Raw genomic sequence first — 12,074 nt, 5'->3', positions numbered from 1 at the left:
AAGTCTCTCATTGGCCATTACATAGCATCAGCAATCCAGGGTTTATACACATAATTGGGTGATTGATACCCTACCTACTAGCCAGCTCACCAACTGACAGAAGTGAAAGCACAGAACAAGCACAGCCTAGGAACCTGACAGAGGCTGTTTTGAGCTGCATTCACATCCACCATCTTTAAAAACAAATCTGATTTTGCTGGCGGCGCTTCAACGTACTTGACATCACTTCACGCCACGGGTAACAGTTCACCGTGACAACCAAGGGCCCTTTGGCTCCTGTTATTTTGGGAAGACAACACAGCAATGAAGTGTGCTATTATATGTAGCATCCAGCCAAAGAATTCCAATATGATTCAGCTGTAAGCAGTCTGGAATAGTGGCAACCTCAATGAACATTAAAATCACTAAGAGGGGCTCAATGCTGCAAACGGAGAATCCTTAAAAAGACAGAGGGGACAAATAATATGCGTCCCAAAAGCGAAATGGTACCCTATTCCCTATATAGTACACTACTTTTGACCGGGGCCCATATGGCCGTAGCCAAAAAGCTGTGCACTACATAGTGCACAGGGTGCCATTTGGGACGTAAACATCTCCAGTATACAGGAGGGAGCTAAACCAAACATCTGCACCAAGGATGAGACACCTCATGTAAAACACTTTCCACTCCGTTGACCACATCGCAGAGGGCAAATATTGAACTTCCATAATAAACCCATTAAAAATGTTTTTGTGTACTATTTCACTAATATTTCAACATTTTAGTTAAACTACTGAGTTTTAGGGGCAGGCGTTACGGTTCATTCATACAAGGCAGATTACTTGAAAGCTTTCCAGTATGATAGCGTCTGATCTACACAGGGTTCATCTGGTCCTTCTACACAGGGTTCATAGTGGTCCTTTCATCTGGGAGGCTGGAAACCTAGAAATGCACACATGAGACCTTTGGATAAAAGCGTCTGCTAAATGGCATATATTATTATATTATATATTATCATCTGGGAGGCTGGAAACCTAAATCCGAGACCATTTTAATTAAAAATTGATGAAGCGGGGGGAGTAAAATTGACAGCGTTAAATATTCTGCAGTGCAGACTTCACTACCTTAGGGAAACATTACTTACATGTAGAGGCTGGATATTTCTCAAAACACATTGGATACACTTCAGAGTGGGACCTTGGACCTTCTTTTGGACATTTGAGAGGAAGGTAAGGAGATAGGATGTGAGGAATCACAGAAAACCAAACTGAGGTAGAGCCAGCCAGTGTCTCCTCCCCAACTTTACTGGCACTTCCTGTCCTGTCCACATGGGGGATGAAAAGACAGAGATCCTCAACATAAGGTGGGGCTGTTGAAACAGGGCTGAGTTCAGCAGGCCACAACTTTGAGGAATGTTTGCATAGAAATATGTTATGTGGAACAAACATGCCTCTGACATGTAGACTAAGGAACCATGTCGTCTCTATTCAGGACCTTCCTATCTGCAACACTCCACAGCGTTTACAACTGAACGCAGTGCACCCTAGGGGGATCTCCTAAAAAAACATCCTCTTGATTTCAATAAGGAATCACAGGAGTCATGATATAGGTACTTTTGTTTCTTTAATAGTCACAGCTAAGAACAGGATAAAAAAAATGAACGTTGTCTTGTTGAAAAGAAGAATAAAAGATGTGACTTACACAGACAGGCTACCATATAATCAGTGCAAAAAGACTCCCCTGGGAAGAAAATAAAAAAATAAATAAAATAAAAAGGTAAAAATAAGAGTAAAGTGCATGTTCTTTGAGAAACAGCCCCCTCTTTTTTAGTTGTAGAAATTACAACGGTTTAGAAACGATAAAAGGGGGGGGGGTAAGCACCTACAGTAACACAAACATCCAGAGTCAGCATTCACCTGAACACTAACAGATTACATAGAGTCCAACACAGCTAGTCAGTGCACACACACATACTACAGACAAGGGCCCAAGGGGGACAGTCTGGACCATAATGCACATGTAGGGCCTAGGACACCACACACTCACACGCATACACACACTCATAGACACACTCGGCCTAGGGCCGAGTGCAGTGAGGTCACATGGTGTGGTAGAGAACAGTGGCAGTCCGTTTCTTGTCGGCAGCCTTGCGGAGCCGCCGCAGCGGGTGACTCTTCCCGCGGGGCTGCTGCGCGGTTGTCATAGTGACGTCGGGAGCGCTCGCCGGGGACTGGGTGCAGGTGAGCCGGGGGGAGGGGTCTGTCTCTAGCTCCTCGTCCCCTTGAAGAACAAGACATGGAGGTGAGGAGAGACAGGGTGGATCACTCCCTGCTCTCTGGGAGCCCCTATCAGTCCTGTCTGAGTCCAGTGGGTGGGGCCCTGGGGCCCTGGACAACACCCGCTGCTTCTTGGAAACATCGTCTGGACTGGGGTGATGGTAGGAGCGGGGGTGAGGGGTGGGCATCAATTGGGGTCCATGAGGGCTGGCGGTAGTGGGCCGTAGGTCCCAGTCATTCAGGTCGTTGGCTGACAGCTCCAGGCAGTCAAGCTTGGCCAGCGAGGCTGAGCGCTTCATCAAGGAGGGGGGCGTGAGGCCCGCCTGGCGGATCCGCGCCTCGATCTCCATGGCCCTCTGCCACACGGGAGTCTCCCCCTGACCAGGTCTCTCTCCAGCCCCCAGGCCCCCCGCATCGTACAGGAAGGCCTGCAGCTCCCTCAGAGTCTCCTGGATCTTCTCCAGTTCCTCACTGCTGCGTGCCAGCCTTCCGTGGTGGGTCGGGGGAGGGTAGGGGCCATCCGTGTCTGAGTCAAGGGCCGTCACCCCCTCCAGCCACAGCAGTGCAGGGGGGGCCTGGGGCTGGACCCTAGAAGGCTCTAGGGAAGAGCACACGATGATTGGGATGGGCTTAGGGGTGTGGCGGGCATCTGGGTAGTGAGAGAAGGAAGGGGCAACGTCCATGTCTGAGACGACAAACCCTCCCTGCTCAGTCTCTCCTTTGGGCTCTGCAGACACAGTGAAAGCCTCGTTCAGAGGTCTTCCTTGCTCAGGAGCAGGGGTTGGCCTACGCTGCTTGGGGCAGTCTGTGGTAGGAGCGAGGAGGGGTGGGCAGTCCGTGCTTGGCATATGGAGAGGGGAGCCCGTGGGGTGGAACTCTGCACTGGGGGAGTGGAGAGGGGAGCCCGCGGGGTGGAACTCTGCACTGGGGGAGTGGAGAGGAGAGCCCGCGGGGTGGAACTCTGCACTGGGGGAGTGGAGAGGAGAGCCCGCGGGGTGGAACTCTGCACTGGGGGAGTGGAGAGGGGAGCCCGCGGGGTGGAACTCTGCACTGGGGGAGTGGAGAGGGGAGCCCGCGGGGTGGAACTCTGCACTGGGGGAGTGGAGAGGGGAGCCCGCGGGGTGGAACTCTGCACTGGGGGAGTGGAGAGGGGAGCCCGCGGGGTGGAACTCTGCACTGGGGGAGTGGAGAGGGGAGCCCGCGGGGTGGAACTCTGCACTGGGGGAGTGGAGAGGGGAGCCCGCGGGGTGGAACTCTGCACTGGGGGAGTGGAGAGGGGCGGGGTGGAACTCTGCACTGGGGGAGTGGAGGGGAGCCCGCGGGGTGGAACTCTGCACTGGGGGAGTGGAGAGGGGAGCGGGGTGGAACTCTGCACTGGGGGAGTGGAGAGAGGGGAGCCCGCGGGGTGGAACTCTGCACTGGGGGAGTGGAGAGGGGAGCCCGCGGGGTGGAACTCTGCACTGGGGAGTGCAGAGGGGAGCCCGCGGGGGGAACTCTGCACTGGGGGAGTGGAGGGGAGCCCGCGGGGTGGAACTCTGCACTGGGGGAGTGGAGAGGGGAGCGGGGTGGAACTCTGCACTGGGGGGTGGAGAGGGGACCTGGAACACTGCACTGGGGGAGTGGAGAGGGAGCCCGCGGGGTGGAACTCTGCACTGGGGGAGTGGAGAGGGGAGCCCGCGGGGTGGAACTCTGCACTGGGGGAGCCCGCGGGGTGGAACTCTGCACTGGAGAGGGGAGCCCGCGGGGTGGAACTCTGCACTGGGGGAGTGGAGAGGGGAGCCCGCGGGGTGGAACTCTGCACTGGGGGAGTGGAGAGGGGAGCCCGCGGGGTGGAACTCTGCACTGGGGGAGTGGAGAGGGGAGCCCGCGGGGTGGAACTCTGCACTGGGGGAGTGGAGAGGGGAGCCCGTGGGGTGGAACTCTGCACTGGGGGAGTGGAGAGGGGAGCGTTGGGTAGACATGTTGCTGAGAGTTAAGTCCAGCTCCTGCCTCAGCCTCTGCTCTAGCTGTTTGGTGAACCTGCGCACCGAGCCGGCCGGCCAATCCAAGGGAGGCGTGGAGGGGGATTGTGGGTAGGAGGAGGGTGAGGTCAATGGGGTCTCCTCGTCCCGGTCGTCTGGGCGCAGCTGCTGTGGGCTGTGGGGGGCCGGCTGGGTGGAGGAGAGGGGCGCCGCCACCGGCGGGTGGGATATGGACTCTATCTCTGTGACAATATGGCGGACTGACACGCCGTTGTCGTGATGGGGAGGTGACGAGGCTTTTTCTTGACTGGCTCGGTCGCTACCGTCCTCCGTATGGGGGGAACTCTGAGATGGAGACGGAACACAGAATGGTTTGGATGATAGCTAAGCACAGTTAGCTGTGTATTAATGCTGGGGGGGAGTCACTAAACGCGACCAAATTACATTTTATAGAAAGAAAGAGAATGACACCACTATTACAAAGTCCGTCGACAATGGCCGTCTCAAAAGGTCTGGGGCCGTATGTATCAAGCGCCTCAGAGCACTGACCTAGGATCAGGTCCCCCTGACAAGATAATCTTATTCATTGTGATCAAAAAGGCAGAACTGATCCTAAATCAGCACTCCAAGTCTGAGACATTTGACACGTAGGACCCCGATACTTCCAATAGGCGGCAGTATTGTACAAACCATCCCCAAAGACATATCATTGTGTTGATCGATCACAATTCATTCGATTGACTGTCTCCATTGAGGATCTTGTTTAAAATCACTCAGTAACTCTCAGCAGGGCTGTGGAGCTCTGAAGGCATTAGATAGATGGCAGGAATTCATAATTCAAATTTCAGTGTAAATAAAATAAAATGGCCGCCTCACCTTTCCCTGCTCCTCTTCCTCTGTGCTTGGCAGTGGTGGCAGTGCTCCAGCAGGGTTCTCGGGGGACAGCGGCTGCAGCTCCTGGCTGTGGCACCGCGACTGAGGTGTCCGCTGAGCCATCTGCTCGGAAAGAGTCCGGGTCTTTCCGTCTTGGGACAGGCCCAGGAATTTCTCACGGGCGCTGAAGAAGTCGATGCTGTCCGTTCCGAGGTTGGAGGACGTGGTGACGCATGTGGCGTCGACGGGGTTAGCGAGGATAGTGCCTGTGTCGCCGCAGGGGTTGTTGTTGTCATCGTTGGCGTAGGGTCCTAAAGACCCAGGCGTTGTTGGGGTGAGAGGGCTCACGGCCATGGGGATCCCTGGGGACATCATACTGACACTGTCCCCCCTCTCGCTCAGCGGGTCTGACAGGGAGCGTCCCAAGGTGTCCGAGTCGTCGCTGGACTCAAGGGTGTCCTGAGATACGACCTCTAAGCTGCTGTGGTCAGGCAGATCCAGGGTCAGCTCTACACTCTGGGATTTCTGTTTAGGCACAGGACTGGACAACTGTGTGCTCAAACCTAGATGGAGGTGTTTGGCCAGTGGCTGGGGGAAGGGAGAAGGAGGGAGGATATGCAGTGAGGGAGGAGGATGGGGGACGGCAGTGATTGGCACAGTCACGGCCACCCCCGCCAGAGCAGAGTTGTCCGTTCTCTCCTCGGGCACCACCGTGACCGCCCGTGGGAGGAAGGAGTCCTGGCGGGGTCCTCGCCCTCGAGAAAAGAGTCTCTCCCGGGAGTCACACAGACCGTTGGAGGCTGGCGGACCAGGAGAGTGGGAGAGTGAGCGGGTGAGTCGGACGGCCTCCGACTGTGTGTCTGAGATGTGGGAGCCCTTGGACTTGTTGTCGGGGTCATTGGCAGCACCAAGCGCCTGGAGCAGGAAGTGTTGCAGGGAGGGCGTGGGGCCATTGTTATTGTTGTGTGGGTCCGAGAGGCCCAGGGTGTGGCTGGGAGGGCCCGTCTTACACAGCGGAGACTCGTGGCGCTCTGAGAGGTCGCTGTCCGAGTGGGAGCGCCACAACTTGTTATGCCTCTGTTTACTACGGAGAAAGGAGGAGGAAAGGTGTCTGTGAGAGCTGTGTGTGGGGCCCAAAATGTGAGAGCTGTGTGTGGGGCCCAGAATGTGAGAGCTGTGTGTGTGTGTGTGTGTGTGTGTCTCTACCTGGCCAGCAGGATACCCTGGTACTCCTCCAGCTGCTTCATGAAGGAGGGGTTGGGCTTGGTGACGCCGCGACGCTCCTTGACGTAGTCGAAGGCCCTCTCCAGGTCCCAGCCGTACTCCTTCATGGCGTAAGCGATCACCGTGGAGGCCGAGCGACTCACACCCATCTTACAGTGGACCAGGCACTTAGCCCCTGCTTTCCTAATAGGGGAGCACAGGGCACAGGTTAGAGGGAGTGAAGAGGACAAAGGCAGAGATGCAGAAGACAAACTGATTATGATATACAGTATTGTATCTTGTATTGATATAGGGTCTTATGGTTATGGTATAGAGCCTTCAAACTGAACTCTGGACCTCAAAGCCAGTTCTACTGCTTGTTGCCCTCTAATCAGGGACTGATTTAGACCTGGGACAACAGGTGGGTGCAATTAATTTGGGTAGAACAGAAAGCCAGCAGGCTCCGGACCTCGTAGGGTAAGAGTTGAATAACCGCTGTTATAGATCATTCAGAACGTCATAAAAATAACAGTGCTAAAAACAAAAATACCAAAAAATTATACTTAACAAAAAACGTTGTAAATTGAAAGAGAATCCCCTGAAACCTATTTAATAATAATACATTTTCTTTGACAGATGGCTTTCAAGACACTCAAGGACACCTAATGAAGTGCATCAAATCAGAGCTCTTACCTGGCCTTGGTGATGAACTTGTAGGTGTCGTTCCAGTACTCCAGCAGGTTGGTGGCCTCCTCGTCGTACACGCGGATGTTGTGGTACTCAAAAACGCCTGGGAAGAAGTTGTCGATCTCACGCGTCACATTGAGGATGTACCTCACACTGAAGGAGTGAAACGGAGAACTGGAACTTCGACTACGTATTGAAACTGTGCTGCGACTATCACAGCAACCAACAGTCTGACATGATGATAGACGTCAGAATGGTCTCTTACCCGCTGGTCTGCAGCTCCTCCAAGTTTGAAGCGTTCCACTCAGAGCCCTGGATACAAAAACAGAATTAAAGTCAAACTCGACAGAATCTTACAGATATCAGCAGACAGACAAACAGGCAGAAAAGGGACAAAAAGAGGAAGGCGACATAAAAGTAGTGCACTATATAGGGAATAGGGGCCATGCAGTCCTTGACTGTGTTCTTACCAGGTAAACATGGTCAAAGATCTCTGTGGGGCTGTCCATCTGACCCAGGATGACGATCATCTCGTTGTCAATAAACTCCTTGAACTCCCGAAGGTTGCACACCATCTGCATCTCCAGCTCTGTGCGAATCTGAAGAACCAGTAGAGAACCCGTTAAGAACCCATTAGAACTAGAGGTCGATCGATTAATCGGAATGGCTGATTAATTAAGGCCGATTTCAAGTTTTCATAACAAATCGAAAAATTTTGGACACTGATTATATATATATTTTTTACACCTTTATTTAACTAGGCAAGTCAGTTAAAAACACATACTTATTTTCAATGACGGCTTAGGAACAGTGGGTTCTGTCATTCTGCCCCTGAACAAGGCAGTTAACCCACCGTTCCTTGTCAGCTCGGGGATTCAATCTTGCAACCTTACAGTTAACTAGTCCAACGCTCTAACCACCTGCCTCTCACTGCACTCCACGAGGAGCCTGCCTGTTACGCGAATTCAGTAAGAAGCCAAGGTAAGTTGCTAGCTAGCATTAAACTTATCTTATAAAAAAAGAATCATAATCACTAGTTATAACTACACATGGTTGATGATATTACTAGTTTATCTAGCGTGTCCTGCGTTGCATATAATCGATGCGGTGCGCATTCGAGAAAAAGGACTGTCGTTGCTCCAACGTGTACCTAACCATAAACATCAATGCCTTTCTTAACCTCCCTAGGGTAGGGGGCAGCATTCTGAATTTTGGATGAAAAGCATGCCCAAATTAAAACGGCCTGCTACCCGGGCCCAGAAGATATGATATGCATATAACTGGTGGATTTGAATAGAAAACATTCTAAAGTTTCCAAAATTGTTAAAATAGTGTCTGAGTATAACAGAACTGATTTAGCAGGCGAAAACCTGAGAAAAATCCATTCAGGAAGTAGTTTTTTGTTTTGTAGTTTTGCCATTACAGTATCCATTGACTTAGGACTCCATTTGCAGTTCCTATGCCTTCCACTAGATGTTCTTATGTTCTTATAAATGAGGGAGTAAGACCAGTCTGAACGAGTGGACCCTAACGTGACGCAGAGTTTTTATCAGGCGCATGTGCATTTCTTGTTCCGGGCTAGGTATATTCTGGGCTAGGTATGTTCTGGGCTAGGTATGTTCTGGGCTAGGTATGCTTTCGCCGAAAAGCATTGTATAAATATGACACTGTGGTTGGTTTAACAAGAAGTTAATCTTTAAACCTATGTAAAAATGTGTTTTGTTTTCTGAATTTTTATAATGAGCATTTCTGTAATTGAATTTGGCTCTGCAACCTCACTGGATGTTGGCCAGATGGGACGCTAGCGTCCCACATACCCTATAGAGGTTAAAATTAATACACAATTATATATTTTTAAACCTGCATATTTAGTTAATATTGCCTGATAACATTAATTTATTTCAACTAGGGAAATTGTGTCACTTCTCTTGCAACAGAGTCTGGGTATATGCAGCAGTTTGGGCCGCCTGGCTCGTTGCGAACTGTGTGAAGACTATTTCTTCCTAACAGAGACAGCCAACTTCGCCAAACGGGGGATGATTTAACAAAAGCGCATTAGCGGGGGGAAAAAGCAATCGTTGCACGACTGTACCCAAGCATAAACATCAATGCCTTTCTTAAAATCAATACACAGAAGTATATATTTTTAAACCTGCATAATTAGCTAAAAGAAATCCAGGTTAGCGGGCAATATTAACCAGGTGAAATTGTGTCACTTCTCTTGCGTTCATTGCACGCAGAGTCAGGATATATGCAACAGTTTGGGCCGCCTGGCTCGTTGCAAACTAATTTGCCAGAATTTTACACAAATATGACATAACATTGAAGGTTGTGCAATGTAACAGCAATTTTTAGACTTATGGATGCCACCCGTTAGATAAAATACGGAACGGTTCCGTATTTCAGTGAAAGAATAAACGTTTTGTTTGAGATGATAGTTTCCAGATTCGACCGTATTAATGACCTACGGCTCGTATTTCTGTGTGTTATTATGTTATAATTAAGTCTATGATTTGATAGAGCAGTCTGACTGAGCGGTGGTAGGCACCAGCAGGCTCGTAAGCATTCATTCAAACAGCACTTTTGTGCGTTTTGCCAGCAGCTCTTCACTGTGCTTCAAGCATTGAGCTGTTTATGACTTCAAGCCTATCAACTCCCGAGATTAGGCTGGTGTAACTGGTGTGAAATGGCTAGCTAGTTAGCGCACTAATAGCGTTTCAAACGTCACTCAGACTTGGAGTGGTTGTTCCCCTTGCTCTGCATGGGTAATGCTGCTTCGAGGGTGTCTGTTGTCGATGTGTTTCTGGTTCGAGCCCAGGTAGAGGCGAGGAGAGGGACGGAAGCTATACTGTTACACTGGCAATACTAAAGTGCCTATAAGAACACCCAATAGTCAAAGGTATATGAAATACAAATGGTATAGCGAGAAATATTCCTATAATAACTACAACCTAAAACTTCTTACCTGGGAATATTGAAGAATCATGTTAAAAGGAACCACCAGCTTTCATATGTTCTCATGTTCTGAGCAAGGAACTTAAATGTTAGCTTTTTTACATGGCACATATTGCACTTTTACTTTCTTCTCCAACACTTTGTTTTTGCATTATTTAAACCAAATTGAACATGTTTCATTATTTATGAGGCTAAATTTATTTTATTGATGTATTATATTAAGTTAAAATAAGTGTTTATTCAGTATTGTTGTAATTATCATTATTACAAATATATATATAATTATTGGTTTTTTATTTATTTAAAATCGTCCGATTAATCAGTATCGGCTTTTTATGGTCCTCCAATAATCGGTATCGGCTTTTTTTTGGTCCTCCAACAATCGGTAACGGTGTTGAAAAATCATAACCGGTCGACCTCTAATTAGAACCAGTAGAGAACACAGTAGAGAACCCAGTAGAGAACCCAGTAGAGAACCCAGTAGAGAACCAGTAATGGTGTGTGACAAGGTCTTCAACCCACCTCTTTGGAGGTGACATTCTCCAGGTCTTTCTGCATCATGATCTCTCTGAGGCGAGTCTTGATCAACCTCTCCGTGCGCTCCCTCTCTGTGGGCCTGTGGACACACAAAAAACACCCTCAGTACACTTCAAGACACAACCCTTAGTCTACCTCGGAGAGTTGTGGGGGACTCTTGACCAGAAGAGCTTCACACAACACTAAATGTGACTAGTGAGGAATACACTAAAGCCACTAAGTGCCTCTGGTTTGACAAGAGCAAAGAGTCTCCACATCATACAAAACCACAGAACTCAGTTGAAGTCGAGGTTGTTCTTGTTATAATGACGAGTCCCTGCCCTCGCCTCTCTCTAACTGCATCTAGAGGACACATTTAGCCACTTGTGCAGCGCTAAGGGCAACATGCCCTGATTAGGTCCCTTGAGACCCTTTTCTGTTCCCCCCTCTCCTACCAAATCACCTCTCTTCACAATCACATCACAATGTAGGTGAGTAGCTATGCTCCCACAACAGTCAGCATGGTTGTGCAGCAGCAGGAGTGTGTTGGGACTTTGTGTTGTTGTCCCAGTCTGATGAAGCGTCATGCTTATTATTATGTTGCGTCCTTATTGGAACATCGGAAAGAGCCAGGGGCAGCTTGTTTATAGAAACAAAGACTTGATTGGCCTCTTGAGGAAAGGGTTTGGGGACTTGGGGAACTTCAAACATGTTGCATCTTCCAAGAGACCGAGCTACTGCCGGGGTTAGGTTACTGGCTATGTCAGAGGTGCCTGACCTCTGACATAACACTCACCCACATGCCAATGAACACAAGGGTAGGGGTCGATTTCATTTGAACTCAATTCAGGAAGTAAACTCTGAATTGGAATCCATTGGCGTATCAGTTGAACACCTGAATTGAAATGGAATTGACCCCAACACACTACAGTTGTATGCAATTGCACACGTTCAACCAATACACACACACACACACACACACACATATTTGCGGGTGACAAATGTGTGTAAAATCCTCCACCTCAGCCTCAATAGTGAATAAAATGAATGTGCAAAGAGCAAAGGCAAATATGATGTGCGTCTGTCAGACAGGTCTCACCTTCGGCAGTGACCCCAACAAGGTTGAATAACACTCGCATTGTCTGCCTTCAAGTGCGTGTGTGCAAAGTACTCAAGCTGAACCAGGGTGTGTGTGCGCGCATGTCTTTCCACTGTACCTGCATGGTTAGGCTTAAGGCTTACTGGGCCATTGGATGTCAAAGCAGAGGCTTTACCTCTCCTTATCTCTCCAGTAAAATACCTTTCAAACGGTTTGGTTTTGACCTCTTAAAATGTCTTCCAACATGTCGAGTGCTATTATTTCTACTCAATTACCCCTCCATCCATTCTCTCCTTCGCTACAACTGCCCTCTGCCACCTGCTTCCGTCCGTCTGCCCGCTCGTCTACCTATCTGTCTAGCAACTCTTTCCATGCATAACTAAAGCGGTCACGGAGAGGGGGCTATTTTCGACTGCTGGCATGCAAGCCGAGTTCTGGCGTTATAGACAGCCCCCCCCCCCCACTAAACGAGCAGGCACACGTGACCGCGTCTGGGTGGGGAATTTCCCCCGCTAATACAGACC

The 12,074-nt window shown here is 49.8% G+C and overlaps 1 protein-coding gene across 1 annotated transcript in view; it reads right to left on the bottom strand.

Moving 5' to 3' along the window:
* Positions 1 to 2,078: 2,078 nt before the first annotated feature.
* Positions 2,079 to 12,074, bottom strand: part of LOC118396826 (protein phosphatase Slingshot homolog 2-like) — a 38,448-nt gene continuing 28,452 nt past the window's right edge. The window contains exons 9-15 of the mRNA XM_052468752.1: positions 10,458 to 10,551; positions 7,451 to 7,579; positions 7,246 to 7,292; positions 6,987 to 7,133; positions 6,297 to 6,497; positions 5,094 to 6,174; positions 2,079 to 4,562 (exon numbers count right to left, since the gene is read on the bottom strand). Of these exons, the coding sequence (XP_052324712.1) occupies positions 2,079 to 4,562; positions 5,094 to 6,174; positions 6,297 to 6,497; positions 6,987 to 7,133; positions 7,246 to 7,292; positions 7,451 to 7,579; positions 10,458 to 10,551 (4,183 nt within the window). The remainder of the gene's footprint in view (positions 4,563 to 5,093; positions 6,175 to 6,296; positions 6,498 to 6,986; positions 7,134 to 7,245; positions 7,293 to 7,450; positions 7,580 to 10,457; positions 10,552 to 12,074) is intronic.

This window comes from Oncorhynchus keta, chromosome 18 (assembly GCF_023373465.1).
Source record: "Oncorhynchus keta strain PuntledgeMale-10-30-2019 chromosome 18, Oket_V2, whole genome shotgun sequence".
In the NCBI taxonomy this organism is placed as follows: Eukaryota; Metazoa; Chordata; class Actinopteri; order Salmoniformes; family Salmonidae; genus Oncorhynchus; species Oncorhynchus keta.
Note: the sequence above shows the minus strand (reverse complement) of the source record. Positions and strands in the feature narration are given on the sequence as shown.